This window comes from Mesoplodon mirus, assembly GCF_964341445.2.
Source record: "Mesoplodon mirus genome assembly, chromosome: 18".
NCBI classification, from domain to species: Eukaryota; Metazoa; Chordata; class Mammalia; order Artiodactyla; family Ziphiidae; genus Mesoplodon; species Mesoplodon mirus.
In genome coordinates, this window is record NC_138994.1 from 5,475,328 (window position 1) to 5,501,344 (window position 26,017).

The window sequence follows — 26,017 nt, forward strand, 5'->3', positions numbered from 1 at the left end:
TATGATCTCTGAACTAATTTATCTTGCTAAAAATGGGATACTATCTAGATTGGAAAATCGCGGTGAGGATTAAATGAGATGCTTGTCAGGTGTTTTACGTAGTGCTTGGTCCACAGTTACTGCTCCATACATACTTGTTAAAAAAGATAAATAAAAGCCACTTTGGGGCTTTAAGCAAGGGAGTGGCTCAATCAGCTGCCTGTTTTAAAATGTCGCTGGTGGCTGTGTGGAGAATGGACTGTAAGGGGACAAAAGTGGAACTAAGGGCACTAAGTTATCCGACCAGATATGGGTTGATCAGAGGGGTAAATCGACAGGACTTGGCAACCAGAGAAGTGAAGGCAGGCTTTTGGCTTGAGTATCTAAGGAAAGCTTTGGTTCCCATTCACTGAGAAACGGAAGGTACCGATTCACGGGAGAAGATAGTGGGGTTATTTTGAAGATAGTATTTTGATTCTTTTTTTTTTAAGAGATGGATGAACATTTTTAAAACTACATGTAGTAAAACTATTAGAAAGTACACTTCAAAGGAATGCAGATGAAAGGAAATGGATGACAGGAGATAGCAGTATGTTTTCATTGTTACTATATAGTTTACTTAAACCAAACTATAATACAGAGGAGAGACGGAGGTGGCAGCTGCCCAGAATCTTTGTGGATTACAAATGCAAACTGAAGACAAGTCGGTAACAGACAAGTCAGTTGCATAAATACAGAGAATGTTAAGACACAAGACATTTCACAGCTTTTTGCTTTGCACTTCCACTTTAAACATATGTATGTTACGACTTTACATTTTAAATTACTGCTCCACATATCTGTAACAATGGCTAAGGATGCAGTGGTCCTGTCCCCCTGACATCAGTCTGCAACACGGAACATTTCAGGGGGATACCAAACAAACTCTTAACACACAACATACGAAAAGATCCTAAAAAAAAAAAAAAATCAGATTAATACAATGCTCTTCAGGTTATAGGAGGAGGAAGAAAAGCGAAAAGGAAAAACAACGTATTAGGGGTCCTTTAAATGGAGTATCTTGAGGTCTTAAAAGTGTCATTCCCTTCCTTCAAGGGGAAAACACTTTTTTTACCTAATGGAAAAAGAAAGCAACATTGTAACACCCTACAATGAGGAAAAACACTACCCTGACAGTGCTTAGATGCTTCCATATAATAAATACAGCAGGTAGCAGAGCAAATGTTACAAGTATTGGCTGGGTTCTTATTTCTATGCTTATAAAAAAAAATATTAAGCTTCTTTGTGTAGACTGAACAGTGTTAGCCTGTGGGTGTTGGTCTTCGGTGCCTGTACACTGGTGGCTGTTTACATTCCAGGCCCATCCTTTAAGCAAGCTCCAGTGCCAGCTGTCTGTGGCTATTTCCCAGGGGCGAGGCATTCTCGTCTTCACTTTACTGTGGCAGGGTTCCTGGCTCCATTACATGCTCATGTGTTCCGGAAGAACATATGAAATATCATCCCATGGGTGACGGTACAGCCCCTGCTTCAGCCTCTTCTGATCAAGATAGTGTCCTAAAATGAAGCAAACGCATCTTTTTGTTAAGAGTTGGTGGGGCTTCCCTGGTGGCGCAGTGGTTGAGAGTCCACCTGCCGGTGCAGGGGACGTGGGTTCGTGCCCCGGTCCGGGAAGATCCCACATGCTGCGGAGCGGCTGGGCACCCCCCCGTGAGCCATGGCCACTGAGCCTGCACGTCCGGGACCTGTGCTCCGCAACAGGAGAGGCCACAACAGTGAGAGGCTCGCGTACCGCAAAAAAAAAAAAAAAAAAAAAAAGAGTTGGTGAGTTTTTAAAATTTTGGTGAGGGGGAGGAGATAAGGAAGGGAAATCTTAATACAAAAAAAATGGGGAAGGACATCCAGATCCATCCCACAGGCAGATGCCAGCCTTGGTAAAAGGGAACTCTTGGACTTCATTCTATTTTCCTGGGCTGGCAATCAAACTCATTTCCAAGAGCAAAGGAACAAAGATAAAGATAAGGCAGAAGTTTAAGAAAGGAAGGATTAGGAACAGTGATTAAGGCAATGTGTCATCTCTCTTACAGAAACTGGCCACACAGGTTAAGTGGTATACCTGAACGATGGGGTAAAACAAACAAAAACAGAAACAGAAACAAAAAACACAAAAACAAACACACAAAACTCTTACTACCAACTCACCAATGAAGCCCATACTCCTTCCCAGCACAAAGATGCCATTGAGGGCTCCAATGTCAATATATTCATCAGCTTCCTCCCTGCAACACACAATCCACTTGTAGGTTTACAGTGGCTCACAGGACTGCCCTCCTCCCCACAGAAAGTACACTTTCTGCCCAGGAATGAGAAGCTAGCTCTCTTTGAACTCAAAGTAGAAAAAAGGGATGTTCTGGATGGTAGGTGTAGAGGCACTTGTTTTCTTCTTTATACCTCTCCATGGTTTCTAAATCCTCTCTCATGAGCATGCATTGCTTTTAGAGTTGGGAGGAAACAAGAAAAACCAGTAAGCATTAGGAAGAAGAAAATAGCTGCAAGCTCACCGAGTGAAGGACCCACAGTTTCTGAGCATGTCTACAAATGCAACTCCAATTAAACCGTCTACATTCAGGATAAGGTTTGGTTTCTGGCAAGGCAAAAAAAATTCCAAGTATTTATCATTATTACTCATTTTTGTTCCTCGTAATGCTCCACCATTACTATGACAACTATTACTACGAATTCCTGACCACCATTTAAAAGGCTCCCACCAAAACATCCCAGTTGATTAGGAGAGACAGTGTCTTACTTAATTCCCAATGTCTAGCAAAGGACCCAACCCCTCGTTGACACTTAGTATGCCTGTTGAACTTAGTTAAGCAACAGAAACAAAAGTTTCCAGAAAACCACGTTCAATTTTAGCTGCACAGTCAAAATGTAACCTGGCTCTCATCTTCCCCGAGAAATTCAGCCAAAACTCTGATTCGGGCATTAGGGACATTTTCTTTTTTACCTTCGAGGTGGTAATCTTCTCTACTTCCAGCGCGTAGTCAAGCAGGGGTGTGGCAGGGAAGTGCTGTCTGACGTAATCTTTGAGGATCTGCACGCGCATGTCTGGGTTGTTTATCTAGAAAGTGACCCAAAGTTACGGAGGAACCCACTCTAACACTGCTGTTAAAAGACATGTTCCTCAGAATACCCTGGTGGTCCAGTGGTTAGGACTCTGCGCTTTCATTGCTGGGGCCTGGATCCCTGGTTAGGGAACTAAGATTCTGCATGCTGTGTGGCACAGCCAAAGGGGGGGAAAAAAAAAAAAAAAGATATGTTCATGCTTCTGTCTCACACAGGTGGACACGACTGTATGTGTCATATCCAGGAGGTGTGTTTCAGGGACTTGATCCACATGTATGATTCCATGTAGCACAGATCACGACAGTGCTGTGGGGCTTAAGGTTTTGTGACGTCCTCTCATATCTTACTTGAGCCTCAAAACCACCTGAGGTGTGGCGATGTTGGGTAAGTCAGCCATGGGGTCAGGCAGCAGGGCTGGGGTGCCTACCCTCAACGGGAAGTCTGAGGTTCTAGACGCTAGCCATACTGCCCACCAGCTTGGCAACGTAGTCAAGCTGTAACCAAGTTCTAGGTTTTTAACTAAGCAAGCACGTGTTGGCAGTGGAGCAGCAGAGCATCCCTGAAATTCCAGGAAAACGTCTGGACCTGAGATGAATGGAGGTGAATCTTCTGTTCAGAGACCCACACTAAGCCATCACCTGTTGGGGGTTGGGGGGTAGTGAGACAGGTTAGGCGCCCGCCAAGTCCCGATACCACAGGGACCTCCTCCCTTGGCCAAGACACGCAAGGTCGGGATGGAGTCCAGGAAGGAAGGCACCCAAAGACTGGGCGTGGCAGCGCAGGCCTGCCGCTAGCTGGGGAAGATGCCCTGTGCTGCGCGTGTGCCATCTGCCTGGGAGGTGGCGATGGCTGAGCCAAGTTCTGTGGGCCCAGATGCAACGTCCCTCAGAAGGAACCACTGTCCCTGGTTCAGTCTTTGCCATCCAGCTGCCTCTGGATCTACCCTGAGCTGGCCCAGCATGGGGATGCCTGGATCACATGCATGACCCTCTTGTATTAATGTGAGTCATACACCCTGCTCAGAGCAGCAGAGTGAGGGTTCTGGAGCTACGGAGCCAAGGACCCCGAGCAGCTGCCGCTTCCTCTTCTCTCGTTGCCTTTGATTTCTAAACACAGCTCACACGGGACACACACTGCCCTGTGAGAAACTCTATTAATTACTTAGAATAGTCACGCTGGCCTCTCCCAATCGGGCTGGCCCTGATTTTATTACTCTTCCTGCCCCAGTGGTGTCAGGCTTAACCACATTGACTTGCTTTGGCCGATGAAACGTCAGTGAAAAAAAAGGGGGCTGTGGGCTTCCCTGGTGGCGCAGTGGTTGAGAGTCCGCCTACCGATGCAGGGGACACGGGTTCGTGCCCCGGTCTGGGAAGATCCCACATGCCGCAGAGCGGCTGGGCCCGTGAGCCATGGCCGCTGAGCCTGTGCGTCCGGAGCCTGTGCTCCGCAATGGGGAGAGGCCACAACAGTGAGAGGCCCGTGTACCGCAAAAAAAAAAAAAAAAGGGGGGGGGGGGTTGCTGTGCAACTTCCAAGCAGAAGCTTTAAGAGCTTTCTTGTGGTTCTGCCATGGCTGTTTTCCTTCTGACATGAGACCAGCACCTCCTGGATAGGGGCTGCTCCTTCAGTGGAGATGACAGAGCCGTAGCCGTAGCGAACCCACAGTGGATGGAGGATGAGTAAGAAACAAACCTCTGCTGCTGTGAGCCACTGAGATTTTCGGAGTTGTTCGTTAACACAACCTGCCGCATTATGTAGCCTGGGACCAATGTGTCCCCTTAACCCTGACCTTAGTCCTTTCTATTAAGATTCACCTGGGTAGCTAAGTTACCGAGTTTCCAGCTCATCATATTTTCACACCACAACTGAACACAATACAAACTGTTTAAGGGCAGTCTGTATTATAATGGAAAAAACGGCTGCCTCAGTGCTGGCATCTGTCAACAAAGCTTTTCATGTTGGGAGCCAAGAGCCCGGCTGTGCCCAGCTAAATCAGTGCCCTCTCATCCTCATCCACCCTGTAGATCCAGTGCCTACAGAGCGACAACTTACCGATTTCACTCGGTGACCAATGCCCATGATGAGTTTTCCTTCCTTCTTCATCTTGTTCACAAACTCCATGGGGATGATGCCACTGTCAAAGGCCTTGCTGAACATCTTGGCCGCTGCATCCAGGGCACCCCCAAACCGGTCACCCTATAGGAGAAGCCAGCCCATGTCGCCCCAAGCTGTCGGAGTCTCCTTCAGCTTCACAGGCCAATCCGGCGTGCCCCGAACAGCCCCCAGCACGGGGTGTCACACTCCACGGCTCCCTCTACGACCCTACTGCAGCCAAGCGGCAGGATGCTAAAGCCTGGTGTCCCTGCTGTTCACCTCCCAGGATGACGGTACTCACGATGGTGAGCAGTCCCGAGGTGAGGCTGGAGACCAGGTCCTTCCCGGCCCGAGCACAGATGATGGTGTTGTGAGCCCCAGAGACGGCTGGCCCGTGATCAGCCGTCACCATCAGGCACATCTCAATGAACTGGCAGGAGTACTTGGGCAACCTGGAGGAGGGCGTAAAGGAGTAAAGGGGAGAGGACAGGAGAGCTGGACAAAGGCAGAGGCTGAACAGGAGATACGCTGACAAGGCCCCGGTCCTCCTGTCTCCCGTCTCCTTGAACAAGTCACTCAAGCTCAAGAAAGGCAGCAACCTCCCAATCCAGGCCTAATACTATCTTACAACTCCAAGGCAGCACCTTCTGATTCCTGAGGGGCTCTGGATGTTGCCGAGATCAAATACTGCTTTTAGAACTGAGGTTAGCAAGCAGGGTTTGAAATCTCTTCTTTAGGCAGTTTTCAGCCTGAGTTGCTGTGACAGGATGTGACATTATTTTTTGTGGTTACTACTCTCCACGTGCCAGACAGAGAGGAGGTGAGATCCCTGTCCCTTTCACAGTGCACAGTGATCAACCTCCCAGCTGATGATTAAGAACAAAGTCTGGGGAATTCCCTGGCGGTCCAGTGGTTAGGACTCTATGCTTTCACTGCCGAGGGCACGGGTTCAATCCCTGGTTGGGGAACTAAGATCCCGCAAGCCGTGTGGCGCAGTCAAAAAAAAAAAACCCCAAAAACAAGATCCCACATGCTGAGCGGTGCAGCCAAAAAAGTCCCAAAAAACAAAAAAAACAAAACAAAAAACAAACAAAAACCAAAGTCTGGAGCCGTGGGGACTCAAGAGCACACACAGTGAAAACTGCTTGGGTGTTACAACCCTTGAACTTTTCCCAGGAAGGGTCCAAAGCAGGACCAAGACCCATCTCTCTTCAGGTGAGGGCAGGACACCAACCAAGACTTCCACCTGGCTTTCTGCCCAGAGCCACTCCAGGCCAGGGCTCTGTGAACAGGTACTCATCGGCCTCCCTGCCCAACTGTCAGTCCCAGGGGAGGGCTAAGCTTGGGAACTGCAGAGAAAACCAATTTTTTTCTCCATGCAGGCTGATGAGACACAAATGTACAGAGGACACAGTACAAGGTACTTTAACTGTGCCGGTTCAGCAACTCCAGCAGGCCTGCACTCAAGCTACTGGACGCCTCTAGCCCTCCCCTTTGCTAACCCCTGCCTTTCTCTCAAGAGGCCTGCCTTCAACTCTGGCCCGTTTCTTTAAAAGTTCCCATGGCAAAGGCGCTGATCCAAAATCCCTGATGAGGTCATTGCTTTCTACTTCTCTAGGTTAAGGCTGGCCTTTCTGTCCTTGGAAGACTTAGGAATGGCCTTTATCTCTTTTCTCTGACCTTTCATTTGATCTGTGGCCATAAAGAGTGGCCCTGGACATACATGGTCCCCAAGGCTGCCCACCCTCACTCCCTTGTCAGGGGAAGAAACTTAACTCCGAGTCACAGGGCCCTGCCATCTTCTGCCCTCCACGCCTCACCTTTTCTGGAACCAGAGGAGGCCGAGGACCCCGCCGATGCCCATCTCCTCCTTGAAGACCTCAGTGATGGGCATGCCCGCGTAGATGAGCTCCTGTCCTCGCTCATCACAGATGCTGGTCATGAACGAGGCAGGTTTGCGGATCAAGCCCAGCTCCTGAGCAGAGATGGGGGCAGAGGCAAGCAGGGCTGTGGTGACCACAGAGATTTTCCCACAACAGCCCCACTGTCTGTGCCCAGAACCAGTGTCCCAGGCAGGTCTTAAATTCTGGCGGCCAAGCAACGGCTCTCAAAGTCCTCCCAAGAAGGAAGCGCAAAAGCCCTTTTATTAGATCATGTGGGGCGTAGAAAATAGGAGCAGTCATGCCCTGCCACCCACTCAGCCTGGGCACTGTGGCTGGTCTTTACCAAGCGTTTGCGGGCCCAGGCAGTTCGCTAAGCTGTTGAAATCCAGGGGTTCATTTTAACCTCACAAACGGAGTAACCAGCCCCAGGTCGCCTGGCTAAGAAATGGAAGAACGAATCCAAAGGGACAATTTTTAAAATACTCTACACGCAGCTACCAGTCCCCCAGCAAAATGTAATGAGGCCCACGGCTGGGAAAATGGGGAATCCCCTCAACACGTCCTTTCCCTGGGGGAGGGGACTGAGCTCCTGAATCCTCCGTTTCCAGAGTTGGGGCACAACAAGGGTAGCATCAGCTAACTCTCTCCAAGCCCATTTCTTCAAGTATCCCTTGTGAACTTAAGAAATGCTTTTTAAGTTATGTTTTAATTATAGAAGCAACATGGAAGTTATGTTTTAATTATAGAAGCAATGTGGATTTTTAAAAATCCACACTAGAACAGCTAAAATCATGTTGCCTTTGACCTCCACCCCATCTTGGTTTTCTGCCTTCGTGTTTGTTAGTTTAGTGGACATCTTTCTGGACCTTTCTTTCTCCACTTTTATTTACATGCATAGACACGTGGAGAAGAGACAACCGTGTTTTGCGTGCCTACATTTTTCATAATCATAATATAAATACTGTCCTATAATGTGCTGGTCACTCAATGAATCTGAGCTCTACACATGTCAGCACATATGTAGATCTAGTTCATTCCTTTTAACTACTGTAGAGTATCCCCTCATATGACAATCCTACAGGTTGGCCATTCCTCCACTGATGACCATCAACTAGAAAAATATGCTTGAACAAGTGTGTATATACGCAAGCATTTCCTTGAAGGAGCTTTCCAGACTTGGAACGGCCGGGCCATAGGTAGGAGCGCTGTTAAATTGGATTGACATTACCCAACTGCCTTTCACAAAGGCTGTGTCAATTCCACTCTCGCCACCAATGAATGAATGTAGCAGCCTCCTCACACCCATACAAACAACGTATCAGAGAACTGTTTTTTTTTTCTCTTTGCTGACCTGTAGAGCAAAATTGGTGTCACAGTTTCTACTTTGGTTTCTTTTATAAAGAGTGAAGTTGAGCATCTCTTTATGTTGAAAGAACATCTCCTATCCGTTTTTCTAATGGGTATTGGTCTTTTAAAAATTGATTTTCTAGGGACTTCCCTGGTGGCGCAGTGGTTAAGAATCCACCTGTCAATGCAGGGGACACAGGTTTGATCCCTGGTCCAGGAAGATCCCACATGCCGCAGAGCAAGTAAGCCCGTGTGCCACAACTACTAAGCCTGTGCTTTAGAGCCCACGAGCCACAACTACTGAGCCCGTGTGCCACAACTACTGAAGCCCGCGTGCCTAGAGCCTGTGTTCCACAAGAGAAGCCACCGCAATGAGAAGCTCACGCACCGCAATGAAGAGTAGCCCCTGCTCGCTGCAACTAGAGAAAGCCCGCGTGCAGCAACGAAGACCCAACACAGCCAAAAATAAGTAAATAATTTATAAATAATTTTTTTTAAATTTGATTTCTAAGAGTTCTTGTATATAAGAAAATTCACTCTTTATCTATGCCCCCGCCTTAGACAAGTAGCCTGAAATCTCTTAGCAGGTGCAAACAGCTCTAGAGGACATCGTCTGTCCCCAGCCCCCGTTCCCAGGTCAGGCCACACAGCTGTGGGAGATACACGCCGCCCCTTGCCCTCCTGGGCCCTGCATTTATTTCACCTGCTGGTCAAAAGGGGCCACCTCACAAGCTCCAGTGCACCTTGCCCACACAGTCAGGGACACACGTGGCACCTACCCTGGCCCAAGAGTAGTCCATGGGCACCGTCGGGGGCGGCACCTCCTGAGCAGGTATGATGACCCCTCTGGCCACGAGATCCTCGTACACGGACCTGGGAGGCAGGGGAAGGGGAGGAGAAAAGACATCCATGTGGATTTTATTCTTCTGGGCTCTTTAAGCTGTCCCACGAACGCTCCTCCCTCTTACCCCAGAGTTTCCCAGCTCTGTATCCCCTCCCGTCAGCAGTTACCAGGTGGATTCCTGAGAACTAAACGAAAACGGGTTCTAGCCAAGGCCTGCCCCACCGTCTCTGAATGGGGCTTTAGAGAAGGCTGAGAATCTGGAGGCCATGGAAGGCCAGAGGGAAGGAACGGGACGAGACAACAGCTTATGTAGCAGCTCTTTATCAATTGGTTTGAGATGACATTTTCTAATGTTTCTATGCCCTTCTCTCATTTATGGCCCGCCAACTAGGTAGGCTCAGAAACTGAATGTTTTAACACCAGTCTGAACGGCGCGTAACTGCTGCTTCTAGAAACAAAACAAAATGAAAGCCAAAAAGAAAGGATTTTGCACCATCCGTACAGCTGCCTTAGACACCTGAGAGGGTCCAGGAATATCAGACACCTATATTTTGGAAAGGGTGCTATCCTCGGGAGGGAATGGGAAAGGGACAGGGAGGTGGCATGCTCCACCAGCTCCGCGTACTGGATGATCTCTCCAAGCTCATCGAAGCTCCGGGGCACAAACACTCCGGCCTCCTTCAAAGCCTGGTTTTTGGCTACTGCAGTTTCAGAAGCCTGGTTGGCACAAGCTCCAGCGTGGCCGAACTGTACCTGGAAGGCAAAGGAGAACGGCTTTACCAGGCCTGTTAATCCCCCGAAAGAGAGGACAAAGGCTCCTGGGACCATCGGCACTGATTGTAGGCCGGACCCCACTCAATGCTCTATGTGAATCACTTCAAGCCTCCAGAAAGCTCGCTAAATAGGCATGATGGCTGACCCTCATTCACAGATGAGAACCTGAGGCACCCAGCAGTTCAGGAGCTTACTCAAGGTCACACAGCTGCTGCACTACACCCAGGACACCAAGCCTGGCGCCCAACTCCACAAACACCTTCATCTGGCTTCCCGTGGGGCACTTGTTGGGGTGGGGGTAGGGAGACAGAGAACAGCCGTTAGTTTCGAGCAACTGTGAGACGTCACAAACTGCCAACCTTGGCTAAGCTGAGCTCATAGGCATGATCTGACTGTCCTGCGCATACTTTGTATAAAGGATGTACCCTTATTAAGCAAAACAGAACACCAGAAGATATCATTAAAAATACAAATGGGACTTCCCTGGTGGCGCAGTGGTTAAGAATCCGCCTGCCAATGCAGGGGACACGCGTTCGAGCCCTGGTCCAGGAACATCCCACATGCCGCGGAGCAACTAAGCCCGTGCGCCACAGCTACTGAGCCTGCGCACCACAACTACTGAAGCCCACGCACCTAGTGCCCACGCCCAGCAACAGGAGAAGCCACCACAATGAGAAGCCCGCGCACCTCCACGAAGAGTAGCCCCCGCTCGCCGCAACTAGAGAAAGCCTGCGTGCAGCAACGAAGACCCAACGCAGCCAAAAATAAGTAAATAAATTAAAAACAACAACAACAACAAATTTCCAGCTTCTTTTAGAAAGTCAGATTTTGCACCATTTGGCCTGTACTGTGTTCCCACTTAGCAACAATCACAGGGAACCAATTAGCTATTGCCCCCTTCCACCTGAGCATGAACTAAGATTAAACTATAAACTCAACAGAATATGGAGGGGTAACTGGTTATGGGGAGTGAGAGGAAAGAGAAAAAAAACCCATCAGAAGAGCCAAGTGTTACCTGTTGGCTCTGATTAAGCAACAAGGAAAAGGAATTAACCTAATGAAATGTGGTATAAAACCCTGATTAGGGCAGGTGTGGTGGGTAATCATAACAATACCTTCCCTGTTTAAATAACACTGTGTCCAGGCACTTTTCTAAGAGCTTTACAAATGTCATCATTCAGTGGCTACGACTGTTTCCTCTCAACAAAGAAATGGAAGCACAGAGGGGTAAAGTAACTTGCCCAAGGTCACACAGGTAGTATGTGGTAGCATTTGAACCAGGCAATGTGGCCTCTCACTGTGCTCTTTACCACGACATATAACAAAAGGGGCTGAAGTGTTGAAAAGGGTAGGAGCCGCTGCTCCAGTTAGCGAGGCTTGAAGACACATGCTTCAAAGTGGGTTCCCAATGCCTTCTTTTTTTTTTTTTTTCTTTTTTTGCGGTATGCGGGCCTCTCACTGTTGTGGCCTCCCCCGTTGCGGAGCACAGGCTCCGGACGCTCAGGCCCAGCGGCCATGGCTCACGGGCCCAGCCGCTCCGCGGCATATGGGATCCTCCCAGACCGGGGCACGAACCCGTATCCCCTGCATCGGCAGGCGGACTCCCAACCACTGCGCCACCAGGGAGGCCCCCAATGCCTTCTTTGTAGGATTTAATCTGCATGGGTGGATGGGGTGGGAAGGAGGTTCTGCATTCACATAAACTTAGAGAACACTGTGTCCAAGGAAGTTAAGCAAGTGTAACTCAGATTTCTCAAAGCTAACGCTAAAGCTTTTAGAAGGGAGAGAGATGATATTGCATGTTCATAATTTATAGAAGCTTCCCGTTGTTTGTTTTTGTTTTGGGGACCGCTGCTACAGGACCGGTGTTTTGGGAAAATGCCACCTTACCACTGTCCCCTTGTCTCTACTCCCATACCCCAGTTCTCAGTTCAGTTTCCCTGAGGCACTGAACTGAGGATATCGTGTTGTATACCTATCTCTCCTCCTCTGTAGGGCAGAAAGCTCTGCAAGGTCATATGACCTGTTCAAGAAATCAAAAAGCACTTATTAGCTGGCCTGTCAAGGTACCATTCTACATTTGTATATCCTTGAAACTACACAAAGAAAGTTGTTAAAAAACGAATCAAAAAGCAAAAGTAGGGGCTTCCCTGGTGGCGCAGTGGTTGAGAGTCTGCCTGCCGATGCAGGGGACGCGGGTTCGTGCCCCGGTCCGGGAGGATCCCGCATGCCGCGGAGCAGCTGGGCCCGTGAGCCGTGGCCGCTGAGCCTGCGCGTCCGGAGCCTGTGCTCCGCAGCGGGAAAGGCCGCAACGGTGAGGCCCGCGTACCGCAAAAAAAAAAAAAAAAAAAAAGCAAAAGTAGAACACCTTGAAGACCTGCCCCACCCACGGGGCGATGACGAGCACCTGTCCAGAAACAGAAGAGCAGGGTCCTTGCCCTCTAGATGTCCTCGGCATAATGGGAGTGGGGAGGTGGGGGGCTCTTGTAAAGCAGAGCTGGTGAAGAGAAACCCTGGAGGGAAGGGAGGAATTATTTTTGGCTGTTGTGGTGGAGGGGAGAGCAGCCGTGAAGAAAGAGACTCAGGAAGAGCTTCACGGAACAGGTGTGTTGAAGCATGGAAATGAGTATTTGCTAAGACCTGTATGTGGCAGACCTCTACCATTACCTTCTTACGTAAGTCAGGCAACAATCCCGAATCATCCCCTTTTTACAGCTCAGGAAACTGAGGTAAGGAGAGGGTAAACGACTTGCCCCAGTCACACAGATCCACCAAGAGCTGATTCTCAAGCCTGTGAGAGTGGAGCTCAGCCCTGGAGGATGGGCAGGATTCCGTGACCTGCTCCCTGCCGTTTCACTTACTTAGAAAACAGATACGCACACGTACACAGTTCACAGTTACACCAGATGGATCCTATGATAAGCATGTATCGCACCCTGCCCCTTCTTAGAGTCAACATGACTTGAACTCTATGTCGACATCTCAAAATCCACCTCATTCTTCTCCTGCCTGGTTTCCAATTACACAGCCGCGCCATGAGGACACAGTGCCCTCCCGACCAGCGTTTAGGGTGTTTCCTTTTCCTGCCATTGCAACACTGCAGTGAGTATCCTTGAACACATACCTTGAAATATTTTTGCACGCAGACCCACAGAGTAAATTTGCAGGAATGGAACTGCTGGTTCAAAAGAGAGGTGCATTTTACAACCGGACAAATACTGCCACTTGGAGGTGGGCAGGACTCTGAAGGGGAAAGGCAAGCAATCCCGGGGGAAAGGATAGGACGACAGGCTAACTCGAAGAATTGAGGGTTTAAGCGTAGGGATTATCATTGCTGCAGGAATCCTTGATGGCCAAGTTTTATTTCATATACACACAGCAGAGGTCAAGGCCTTACACTCAGAGCCTGCTCAGCTACTGATGAACTGATGGGTGACAGGTGGTGGTTTCCTCGGTTTCATCCTCACCGGGTGGGCCATCTTCGAGACAGAGGATTGTCTAAGCTGGACTACAGGGGCTGAGGTCTGGCCGATCCCCCCCAGCAGGAGTCCGGCAGCTCAGAGCTTTTCTATCTAACATCCACTACAGGCTGTACCGACTTCTGCCTCCAGGCACTGTCACAGGCATCCGGTCACGTTCACACACACAGAGGTTTTCTTCTACAGCTTCTCCCCGCGCAGAACTTCCCACCACCGCCCTCCCCAGCTCTGAGCCTAGGGTGTGTCCTCTCCCTCCCAGGCCTCCCTCTTGCTCAGCAAACTCCTCCTATTCCTTAAGGAGCAGTTCATCTTCTCCAGGAAGCCACCTCAACTCCTCCAGGCAGTAAATTGCTCCTACTCTAAGAAGGGACTCAGAGCCTTGTTCTGGCCTTAATCTGGCTATGAGTTTGTCTCTTCCAACTGGCTTTTAGCTTCTAGAGAGCAGGGCCCCAGCTGGACCCTATAGGAACCAAGCAGGTAATAAACATTTATCGAAGGAACCAGCTGCTTCATAAGATGACCATACGGCTCCCCTCAGACGCCCCCTCTCTCGGCCTCCCTGCCCAGCAGGGATCCGTCCCGGCTATACCTCGGAAGAGAACATGGTGGCACAGGTCCCGATGCACCAGGAGACCACGGGCTTGGTGATGCGGCCCTCCTTGATGCCCCGGCAGATCTTATATTCCTCCGTGCCCCCTATCTGCCAGGGAACAGGGAACAAGAAAAAGCCCCCAAGTCAGTGGAAGCCATTCTGAGTTGCACCTAGAGCAGCAATGCAGCAGGAAATCTGTCCCAAATCAGGTAGGGGCCAGGGTCATCAGGTGTCCCGAGTTAGAACTTGGCTAGAAAATGAAGGGACATGGGCTTTGGCCTGGAAGATCGAGATTGGATGCAAGGAAGAATTTTTAAAGGGCAGTGGGCATCCTCGGAGAGTCCCCGGAACGCCCCTTTCCTGATCTAAGGGTATGAGATAATTTAGGACCAGACCTGATCAGGGGGACAAGTAAGAGAGGCTCTTTGACTCCAGCTATCCACTGCCCACCAGGGACAGACTGGGGCCAGCCAGTGAAAGCTTCTCCTCTGCTGGCACTAAAATATCTTGTGCCACCGAGGCAAGAACTTCTCTCCTGGGAACAAACACGGCAGTGTTAACAGTGACGGCCTCTAAGCCCCAGTGTCTAGGGAGTAGGATTACCAGGGACTGTCACTTTCAGTTATAGATAACCAAAATGCGTGAATTTTTTAAAACTAAAATCATCGTGACTTTTATAATCAGAAAAAAAATTTTTTTAACTTTAATAATCAAGTAACCTTTTCTTTTTTAATTGAAGTATAGCTGATTTACCATGTTGTGTCAATCTCTGCTGTAAAACCATTTTTTAAAAATAACTCACCTCTCCAAGAACCACAATCATTTTGACTCCTGGAGTGTCCTGGTAACGTAACACGTGATCCATGAACGTTGAGCCGGGGTACCTGGTGAGAGCAGGGAGGATTTTCATGATCAGGAGACTTGGTGAGGTGAGGTGTGTGTACAGGTGTGGGAAGCACACCTGTACTAAGAACACTGTGGGTTTTTTTGTGGGTGTGGATGCCCAGTGAGGGTCCAGAGATGCCTTAGGAACAATGGGGGAGGGGGAGGTAGTAAATGGGGCACAAGGGAAGGGAAGGAAGAGGAATTAGTGAGCCCAGAGAAGTTCATATGGCAGTAAGAGATGCCTCGAGAGCACATGTGGGGTGATTTTAAAATATGTCCACAAGTTCTTTGAAAAAGGTGGAAACTCATGCCTCTCCTCCTGAATTTGGGTCGAGTTTAAGGATTAGCTTCTAAGGAACAAAATATGGGGGAAGTCATTCTGTGACATTGACTTCCAAGGCCGTGTTATAAAAAAAATAGCTTCTGTCCAGCACTCTCCCCTGAATCGCTCGCTCTAGGGGAAGCCAGCTGCCGAGTCCTGAGGACTCTCAGCAGCCTGTGCAGAAGCCCACAGAGAAGAGCCACCTGCCAGCCACGTGGATGGGCCACCTCCCACGTGCCACATCTGACCACCTCAACAGAGAGCCCACCTGCCAGAACTGCCCAACTTGAGCCCTGAATCCTAACGCACAAGAACCATGAGGATACACATTTATTGTCGTTTGTAGCCACTTTGTTTTGGGGTGACTTTTTTTTTTCTTCTCTCACTGTTGTGGCCTCTCCCGCAGCGGAGCACAGGCTCTGGACGCGCAGGCTCAGCGGCCACGGCTCACGGGCCCAGCCGCTCCACAGCATGTGGGATCCTCCCGGACCGGGGCACGAACCCGCGTCCCCTGCATCGGCAGGCGGACTCTCAGCCACTGCGCCACCTGGGAAGCCCTTGGGGTGACTTTTTTAAAACACAGCAGAAGATAATTTAATACAATGTACCAAGCTGTATCCTAGGCGATCGCTAGAATGTCTATGTCTCGGCCAAAATATTTTTTTAGAGTTTCTACTGTCACATGAGTTTGCAAAAGAGTTGTTTAAGGCCAAGTAGGCTTAAGATCTACAAGGTCCTTGTAGATCTTCGAGTGCTTCTGATGTGCTCAGGCGCATTTAAATCCCAAGAGGACAGTATAACTGGCAGCACTTCCCAGACGCGTCTGACCCAGAGCCTTTCGTCAGGGAGCACCTGGGGACTAGGGGTCCCAGGGCCACCTCCCGGAAGACCTCAGCGGAAGTCCCTTCTCATGCAGTTGTTCCATTTGAAATGACTTGGGGGAGCCAGGAAGACCTGACAAGGTGACTCACTCTCCCAACAGCTTTTGCTTTCTGAGCCAAACAGCTGCAGTGGAAACAGCAGTAATAAGAGCGAACAGTTGATGGTCACATTTGTTCTGGTGGTGAGTACCAGGCATCGCTCTAAGACATGACTCAGTTGATGACCTACTGATTACTGTTCCGACTAACAAAACTAATGAGGGCACCATGTGTGAAATGATCAGAAATACAGGTGTGTCTCTGCTCCCAGTTCCTGACACGGAGCTCTGAAAGCCCTTGTCATCTCCGGAGTGGCCACGGGTGCTAGGAGCATCGTTTGTGCTGATACTTGGTCTTTGACACCGGTTCCTGACACAGCCCTCCCAAAAACGGTGTCATTTCCGTAGTCATGGGGGTGATAGGAGTGTCTCTGGTTCTCACGAGGCACCTCTTGGAGGGCTCCTGCGGTGTGTTCACCAGAGAAGGCAGGGAAGCTCCACGCACCCAACATGCCTTGCCCTATGCGCCTCTTCCATCTGCTTGTCCCTGAGTTGCATCCCTTTGTAATAAGCCGGTAAGCTAGTGAGCCAACTTTTCCTGAGTTCTGTGAGCCCTTCTAGCAAATTACCGAACTTGAGGAGGGGGTCATGGGAACGTCCGATTTATAGCCGGTGGTCAGAAGAACCAGAGGGCTGGACTTGCGACGGACATATGAAGTTGGGGGCACTCCTGTGGGACTGAGCCCTGAACCTGTGGGACCTGACGCTATGATGTTATCTCGAAGTAGAGTGTCAGAACTGAACCGAACTGTAGGACCTCCAGCTGGTACCTGCAGAGAATCAGAGAACTGCTTGGTGTGGGAAAATCTGGCCACGTTTGTGGCCAGAAGTATGAGTACGGTAGCGAGGAAAGGAACGGTTTTTCCTTTCACTCTTATTAACTACAACTAGCACCGAGTACTAAGTAAGCGCCAGGCCCTGTGTTAGTCTCACTTAATCCTGCAACAACCCCAGGAGGTAGGGACTATGACTTTACCTGTTTGCTACGTGAGGTTGATGGAGGTCTAGGGAGGGTTGGTAACCTGCCCGGGATTGCCCCCACCCCGCCCCCGCAAGCAGGGAAACTGGGATTTGAACCCCCAGGGTCTGACTTCAGAATGAGCCCTGCTAAGCACTGCACTCTGCCGCCACCCTCCGGCCACAACTCAGACAACAAGGCGGATTAATTACCCCCAAGGCCCAAACACCTTGTAAAACACCTTTCTGTGTTTTTCTCTGTATTTTCTGATCTTATGCTCACGTTGGTCCTGAGACGGAGAAGAGATGCCCCATTTTATGGACTTAAGCAACATCCCTGTGTGCCTGGAACTCAGCAGTGGGCGGCGAGCAGAGACAGAGGACCCAGCGCCCTGTCCCTCAGCTGATCACCTGTCCCCGCCGATGGCCACGCCCTCGTAGACGCCATCCGTGGTCCGAGAGATGATATTGTTGAGCTCGTTGGACATGCCGCCCGAACGCGAGACATAGGCCACGCTGCCGGGGCGGTACAGCTTGGAGGCCAGGATGTTGTCCAGCATCCCGCCGGTGTTCCCAATCTTAAAGCACCCGGGCTTGATGCCACCAACCTGCAGGGGCGGAAACCGCGGTCAGGGAGGAGGGCGGGCTGATTGACCATAGAGCTCAGGGGGTGGGGGGGTGGTCACAGAGCCCGGAACTACCTGCCCAGCCCACCCTGGCCAGCACCTGCATGTCGGGTTTCCTGCTGAGGAAGACTCTCTTCTCCCCATCAAGAGACATCACACAGAAAAAAAGGGAGCCTTATTGGTAAAACGTGGCTTACGACTGCGGATTTGGAGGTGTACACTCAGGGTGAGGTCGCCTCTTTTGCTCCAAAAGGGCAACAGCACCCAGTAAAGGTGTCTGATGCAAGTGTGCACCTCTGCTCAAGATCACCCTCTACCTCCAAGATGAAAGGTCCCTTGCTTAGCTCAAAAATCTTACACTTGAGGACATGGGGAGGGGGAAGGGTAAGCTGGGACGAAGTGAGAGATTGGCATGGACATATATACACTACCAAACGTAAAATAGCTTAACTAGTGGGAAGCAGCCGCATAGCACAGGGAGATCAGCTCGGTGCTTTGTGACCACCTAGAGGGGTGGGAGGGAGAGGCAAGAGGGAGGGGATATGGGGATATATGTATGCATACAACTGATTCACTTTGTGATACAGCAGAAACACGCCATTGTAAAGCAATTATACTCCAATAAAGATGTTAGAAAAAAAATTCTTAGCTTCAGCCAAATTTTTAATGCAACTAAATAAAAACAAACAACAAAAACAAAAAACATTCATGGGGCAATTTTTTCTTATGTAAAAGGCCTTTAGGTCAAAAATAAGGTCCCTAGGTAGATTTTTCTTTGGTTTACAGTTGAAGGAATAATCAAAGACCACGCTACGGTTGTCTGAGGGTGGACACTTTAAAAAATCTTGTCAGCCCCTCGAAACTGTAAAGGTGATACGGTCTGCGGAGAGAGCCCTTTAAAAAATTAACTGGAAATGGACAGGGAATTCCCTTGAGGTCCAGTGGTTAGGACTCGGCACTTCCACTGCCAGGGCCTGGGCTCGATCCCTGGTTGGCGAACTAGGATCCTGTAGGCCACACGGCGCAGCCAGAAAAAAAAAAAATTAACTGGAAATGGACAGACTGACTTTCAACGGGTACTCTCTCAATCTTTTCAAACTAGATGGGAGTCAGTAGAGTCAGCAATGAGCTTCCTACGGGCCCAGAAGTGGAAGGGATGCTCACAGTGGCAGGTCCAATGATGGTCACTCCCTTCTGCTCCGCCTTCTTGATCAGCTTCCTCGTGAGGGCCTCGGGGATGCCTTCAGCTATGATGGCGATGGTCCGGATCTAGAGCACGAGGATAGTCCCTTCCCGTTATCATTTCACCACTTGAGATGTCGAGGCAGTGACCGTTCCAGAACCCATCTCCCAGGGCCCCTTCCAGGAGTAACGATAACAATATGCACCCCCTTCTTCCCACAGGCCTCTGTTCCTACCCTGATCATTCAACCCTCCCCCCAAAGAAAGGCACCCAAAACTGCGCTCCATTGGTTAACACCACGGTGAGTCAGTAACCAAGTGGAACAAATGTTTCTGAAAACTTGCTGTAGTCAAAACTTTTATATTCTCACCTATCCAAAAACTCATGAGACTCAGCCCCACCTGTTTCCCACCTGTCCAGGTGCCGGATCATAAAGCAGCTATCTAGGGCTATCCCTGCTGTGCCCTCTGAGGCTCTGACTCTACAACCCCACAGGACAAAACCTTGATAGTAACAAGCTGCTTCCACACTTGGACCAGAGAGTGGGCTGAGGGAGAAGCCAGAGGGGGTGGTGGGAAAGATCCAAGGCAAACTTCTTCTATAAAGGGCCAGATAGTGTTTTGGGGTTTGTTGGTCATGTGGTCTCTGTGGTAACGATTAAATTTTGCCTCTGCAGCATAAAAGCAGCCACGGACAATATGTAAATGAGTGAGCATGGCTGTGTTCCAATAAAACTTTATTTACAACAGGCAGGGGGCTGGGCTTGGCCCTTGCACTGTAGTTCACCAACCTCTGTTCTAAACTAGAAAAGCCACTCATTTTTAGCAGATGTGTTTTCTTTTTTGCTTCATCGAGATATCAAAACAAGTTTACTTCAGTCATAAACTGAAGTAAGCCAGTCTGGGATCAGACAATAATTTTGAATAGAAAAATCAGTATCTTAATCCCTAGGGGCTCTTACAAATCAGTAACAAAAAAGATAAACACCTCAAAAGAAAAAAAGGAGGCGAGGCCATGTCACAGAATGCAAATGGCCAATACATATTTTTGAAGCTCATCTTAGTTAATAATCAAAGATATGCAAACTAAATAGAACGCCTATCATTTTGTCAAGTATGTACGTTCTTTACGTCCAAGCGTTCAATGTTGGCAAGGGTACAGAGAAACAGGCATTCTCAAACTAGTGATGGGAGTTTACGTCCCCATTTCTGGACTTTTCTGGAGGGCACCTGGGCAGGATGGATCAAAGGCTTTCAAATCTGCACATTCTGATGCAGCAGTTTGACTTCGAGACATTTACGCTGGGGAACCAATTAAGGATATATGCTCATCATGAGACTTGAAAAAGCAAAAATAATGTTGCTGGTAAGTATTGATGTGGAAAGAGTCACTGAAGGATTATAAAATAGATACAGCGTTATTTATTCCATTTGTTCCAACCCAGAAAAAGGTGTGAATAAGGATGTACTCAAACATCAGCAACCATATTTCTGGGAAATGAGACTTGAGGTATTTACCCTCTTCTTCTTACTATCAGCATTTAATTCTTTTCTATAATAAATAAGTAACAATTTTACAATAAGCAAAAAAAGTGCTTTTGATCCTGTTTTGAAAGCCAGTCTCAGCACAGAGGACCTGGTGGAGGCAGACGACCCCAGACTGACTCTCTGCCAGCCTGGGTAAGCAGCCCACCAACCCTTGGTGACTGCCTTGCCTCCTGAAGATCAGGTCTCCAGACACTATCCCCCAAATCACTGGCCAGTCCCCGAGTCCCAAGGCCTTTGTCGCAGCGGACGCCATTCAGGGTGCCCCTGCCTCCCGCCCCAGGGCGCAGTGAGCTACCTGTGCGTGATTCATGGTCTCGATGGTGCTGTCGTAGGCCGAGCGCAGGGAGGCAAAGCTGATCAGCACATCCACCTCCGGGTGCTTCTTCATGGCATCACCCATGTTCTTGAAGACGGGGATCAGGATCTCCTTGTGACCCCAGTAAAACTTCTGTTTGTGGTCCCCGCTGTGAGGAAGGCAGAGGAGGGGTCAGGACACTCTTAATCTGCCAGGGCTCGGGAGGGGCTTCATCCGGAAGGCGGAAAGGCAGGGTCTGCCTTCAAAGAGTTTAGTCTGTGGGGGAAAAAGATCCCCCAGGAACATCGACCGCCCCCGTCTGGGTTGGGCAGATGCTTCTCGGGCAAAGGGGACAAGCCAGGGCTCGCCCAGCTCTGTGCTGCTGCTGGAGGAGATGGGATGAGGATATCCTGCTAGGCGGCCGCGTCCGGCCTCCCTACTGTGCGCGACTCACGTGAAAGGATAGACCATGGCAGCCACCGAGGGCTCGTCGCGGGAGCAGACGTAGTCAAAGTCCAGCATGCCCTGCACGGCCCGGGTCTGCATGCCCCACACGATGGCCTTGGTATGGCGGCTGAAGAGGGTGGCGCTCTTTCCTGGGGGGGCAGAGACACAGCGAGTACACCCAGAACACACCCCCCGGGGGCTGCCTGCCAGACCCCTCCACGCCCCATGTCGGCGCCGCGTCAAAACTGCAAAGGAATGTCAAGAAGACGGAACTCTGACAACGTGGGGGAAGAGGCGCCTAGATTTCTTCTGGAAAGAGGTGGCAGAGAGCGCAAAATGAACTGAGGGAACCTGCCTGGCTGGCGAAGGGCTCAGCAGTGCACAGACAGCAGAATTCCTACAGGACCTGCTCAACTTCACAGGAAAGGTGTGTGTATGCAAATGACGGCTTGATCAGTTCTTTTTAAAGTCACCAGAAAAAAATGTTAAGCTCTCCCAATTTGGGTGACCGAAAGACTTTTTTTTTTTTTTTACTTTTTTTTTGGTGGGGGGGCGTGGGCATGCAGGATCTTAGTTCCCCAACCAGAGATTGATTGAACCTGTACCCCCTGCAGTGGAAGCACGGAGTCATTTTGGTTTTTTGGGTTTTTTTTTTTTAATTTTATTTATTTGTTATACAGCAGGTTCTTATTAGTTACCTATTTTATACATATTAGTGTATACGTGTCAATCCCAATCTCCCAATTCATCCCACCACCACCCCACCACTGCTTTCCCCCCTTGGTGTCCATACGTTTGTTCTCTACATACGTGTCTCTATTTCTGCCCTGCAAACTGGTTCATCTGTACCATTTTTCTAGGTTCCACATATATGCGTTAATATACGATATTTGTTTTTCTCTTTCTGACTTAGGAAGCATGGAGTCTTAACCACTGGACCACCAAGGAAGTCCCCTGGACTTTTTAAAATTAAAGTATAGTTGATTTACAATGATGTGTTAATTTCTGCTGTACAGCAAAGTGGCTCAGTTATACATATATATATTCTTTTCCACTATGATTTATAAAAGGACACTGAATAGAGTTCCCTGTGCTATACAGCAGGACCCTGTTGTCTACCACCAGACTTCAAACAGCTCCCCAACAATCCTTATCACCTGTGAACTTGGACATAAGCCAGCTCGGGACAGGATCTGAATCCTCTTGATTCTAGGTCAGCGTAGGTCCAATGAAGAGGTCTGCTATAGCCTGATCCTACCTGAGCTTCCACATGACCTTCTCCCCACATCCTCCTCCCAGGTGGCTCTTTCCTGCTCAGAACAATGCTCTTGGACAGGCCGGCAGGAAAGGGGCGTCAGGAAAGGGGTGAGGGGAACAAGAAGAGCTGGCGGAAGTGCATTCCTGAGCTGTCACCCCAGACAGGCAGGCCACCTGACCCTCCTGCTTTGTGCTGGAGAAACGTAGCCCACAGGGGACGTTCTCAGCTCCCCCAAGGAAAATAATGCAGAGAGCTCAGGGGCATTGGTATTAATTAACCTACTGTACTAGCACAGGCTTGGCTAAAAGAGACCAGTTTCCCAAGGCATGTAAGATTCTCATCCCTACGCAGCCTTGCCTCTTCCATCACAGCCATAAGCTTCTCACGACAGAAGGCTCCTGCTGGTGCAAACACCTGGGATTTACCGTGCCCTGGACCCATCTGGGCTCCAACGAGACATGAGCTCACAGAACGAGGGAGGCCACCTAATCCACTTCCCTCACTTCCCAGTCCCAGAAGACTGAAGGCCAGGGTTGCCAAATGATGAAGATTGTAGGTCATCTAGCATCAGAGCCAGGATTCTGTCCTAACCTGAGATTAGGAGCTCAACTGTGCAACTGAGGAGGGATATAAAGCCAGCCCGGCCCCACCACTCCCCCTCCTCGGGGAGCCCACACCCCCAAGAGTCAGCACGCGCGCATGTGCACATACACCCCGCCGTCCACCCGAGAGGCTACAGAAATCGGGACAAGGCCTGGAATCTCTATGAACCCACCCGCACTTCCAGCTCGAAAGGGGGCGGAACTGGAGCTCTCGGAGCACAGAGACGGCAGAGCTGAAGGTGGCGATCCTCAGCCCAGCAGCAACCCAGGTGGAGGCCCCAGAGAGAACCTGTGCTCCGGGGCTAAGCCCCCACCAGGCTCCTCCACTGGCCCTGCTGTCCAGGCCCAGTCTACCCTCCCTTCCTGATCCACCGCCATCCTTCCTCTCCCACGTCTCAGCACCGCCCAGGACAGTAAGACTAAACCCCACCTCCAGCCTCCGCAGCCAAGAGCTCTCACTGAGCGTCTGCCCCCGTCCCTTCTGTCCTGCGCAGGGCTCAGCCTCAGGTCTGGTCTTTTAGGCAACAGTGGAAGCTGCCAGAGGTAGGGGAGGAAGGGCTGCTTGACCTTGCCTAGTTACCCCTTTCCTCTTCTTAGCAAGGAGTCAGAGGTCATCATTACGAAACCCCCCTTCCCCAGAGCGGGGGATCTCTCACCGCTGTCAATGCCAAAAAGGTAAATGAAGACCCTGACACTTTGAACTGATTCACCTATTCAGCTCGGTCAACAGACGAACGTGTCCAAGTGTGTGTGAACACACACAGAAACTGTCCCCGCTAAACAGTGACCTCACACACCAGACAAAGCCCAGTCCCTCCTCCAGATTTACTGCACACCCTTCCGGGTCTCTCTCTCTCCTTCTCCATTCTGTCTTCCACCCAAATCCCAGAGAAAGCTAAACTTGTCTCTGGTGCCGGGAGTCTGGGATGAAGTCGGCGGTGGCGAGGCTGAGGTGGGAAAAGAAAACGGGGACATCATGGATGTAGATGAAAACCAGGTGGTCAGTGGCTCCCCGCCTGGCCCGCTGGCTCTGCCACGTCCCCTTCAGTTTCCATGGCTCCCTCTTTCCCAGGAGGACCCTCCCTGCTCGGCTCCACCCCACTGTCCAAGGCTGTGGGCCTGGCTCTTGCCCCTCCTGCGCTCTCCACCCCCTCCCACGTATGGAGTCACAGCCCCGCGGCAAGGAAAGCGGGGGCGTGAAATAAGCAGGGGTGGGAAAGAAAGGAGAGCGAAGACTAGGACTTGGGGCAGGCCACACCACGGCAGGGACAGAAAGGAGACCAGACAACACTGCAACCCACCGGGGACGGGGAGACCAAAGCACACCGTAAGACTGTAACCCGCTAACAAGCCACACGTGGAGCTGGGGGCATCCTACCTTGCGGGGATCTTGGACCTGGGACTGAATCTGTCAAAGAAAATGACCAAGGCAACTGAGTGACCCGCTGATGGCTGGAGGCTTTGGAGGGAGCGGGTGGGAACAGGGAGGGGTCCACGGACAAAGCCTTGCAGGGCTGCTGCGCTCACCGTCTCTTGTCTGTTCACAACAGACAGGAGCAAGGCCAACAGAAGAGAGACCCCCGATGAGCAGAGTGGAGGCGAGAAGGGGAGAAGGACCACAGAGCGCAGAGAGGAGCAAAAGCACCGAGGCTCGGAGGGTGGGCTGAACACCAGAGGCCCAGGCCCTGCAGAGGGACAGCGGGCCCGGTCCCACCCTCTCAACCTGTTGTGTCCCCAGGAAGCACAAGGAGATGATTAGGCCGAGGGACTGGACCTGTCATTCTGTGCTGTGGACAAAGCTGCCGGTTTGGGGACTGCAGGGCGGCGGCTTCCAATCTGGAGTGCCTGGAGCCAGCGTCACTATTTCACAAGATGCCTTAAGCACGCTCTGTCCGTCCCAGGAAGGGGCCGCACAGGCCATGTCAGCCCAGCGGTAAGTAACACAGGTTACCTAGTGCTGGTCGCAAGGGCTGGCGGGCAGGGGTCATGTCTCTGATGAATCACAGGAGGGGCAGACGAGCAGGCAAAGCACAGACGGGCTGGTAGACAATGTGCGCCCTTGCGGTGGGCTCACCGGAAGGGAATGTCCCGGTAAGAGCCCCAGGACGGCTGGGGGCGTGGGCGCGGGAGTTCTCTGCCGTTCTGAGCTTTGGGCTCCTGCCGTCCACTCAGGACGAGAGTCTGAGGGACCCTGCCCCCACCTGGCATTTCTGTAACCCTGTCTCCTCCGCAGCCTCCCTGCCCAGCTCACACCCGCCACAGGAGGGGGCGGAGGGGAAGACAATGGGGAGTGGGGTGACCCAGGCGCAGCGTGGGCCCTCAGCACCAGGAGAGCCCACGGGGAAGGCTCCAGCCACCACTTCCTCGTGTCTGTTCCCATCCCAGGCACCATGCCCCAAAGCAAAGCCCAAACCGTTTTCCATCCACCTCTGCTGGCCCAGCGGGGCCCAGGAAGGGAAGGGGACAGGAGGGTCCTGAACCTGCTGGGAGTTACCTAGAGGCACGGCGGGCTTGGCCTTCTTTGCAGGTGCCACCTCATCAGCCCTGGACTCAGAAAAAGACGCCGTCCTGCTGGGGGCTGGAGTCTGGGGGGACAAGGAGAGAGAAACAGTCGCAGGGAACAGCTGGAAGAAAAGCTACCGGTCATTAAGGCCCCAAAGAACTCAGGTAACAAGAACTGTGCCCAGCTCTGTTCTCTACAAGCTGCTTCCACAAGAACTATTTTAACAACCCTCCGAGACAGGAATTAGTATTGTCCCCAAGCTATAGGTGAGCAAACTGAGGCTCTTGGCGATACCC

The 26,017-nt window shown here is 50.7% G+C and overlaps 1 protein-coding gene across 3 annotated transcripts in view; it reads right to left on the reverse strand.

Moving 5' to 3' along the window:
- Positions 1-569: 569 nt before the first annotated feature.
- The window catches only part of ACLY (ATP citrate lyase), a 42,910-nt gene continuing 17,462 nt past the window's right edge, over positions 570-26,017 (reverse strand). For 2 of the 3 annotated variants that reach the window (XM_082602910.1, XM_082602909.1), the window contains exons 13-29: positions 25,713-25,803; positions 24,597-24,626; positions 21,366-21,507; positions 20,912-21,080; positions 19,051-19,155; positions 17,672-17,868; positions 14,920-15,001; positions 14,115-14,225; positions 9,898-10,025; positions 9,208-9,301; positions 7,019-7,173; positions 5,500-5,650; positions 5,157-5,300; positions 2,987-3,100; positions 2,538-2,620; positions 2,179-2,255; positions 570-1,533 (exon numbers count right to left, since the gene is read on the reverse strand). In XM_082602910.1, coding sequence (XP_082459036.1) covers positions 1,439-1,533; positions 2,179-2,255; positions 2,538-2,620; positions 2,987-3,100; positions 5,157-5,300; positions 5,500-5,650; positions 7,019-7,173; positions 9,208-9,301; positions 9,898-10,025; positions 14,115-14,225; positions 14,920-15,001; positions 17,672-17,868; positions 19,051-19,155; positions 20,912-21,080; positions 21,366-21,507; positions 24,597-24,626; positions 25,713-25,803 — 1,968 coding nt within the window. In that variant the 3' untranslated portion in view covers positions 570-1,438. The remainder of the gene's footprint in view (positions 1,534-2,178; positions 2,256-2,537; positions 2,621-2,986; positions 3,101-5,156; positions 5,301-5,499; positions 5,651-7,018; positions 7,174-9,207; positions 9,302-9,897; positions 10,026-14,114; positions 14,226-14,919; positions 15,002-17,671; positions 17,869-19,050; positions 19,156-20,911; positions 21,081-21,365; positions 21,508-24,596; positions 24,627-25,712; positions 25,804-26,017) is intronic. The other variant, XM_082602911.1, reaches the window with a different exon arrangement.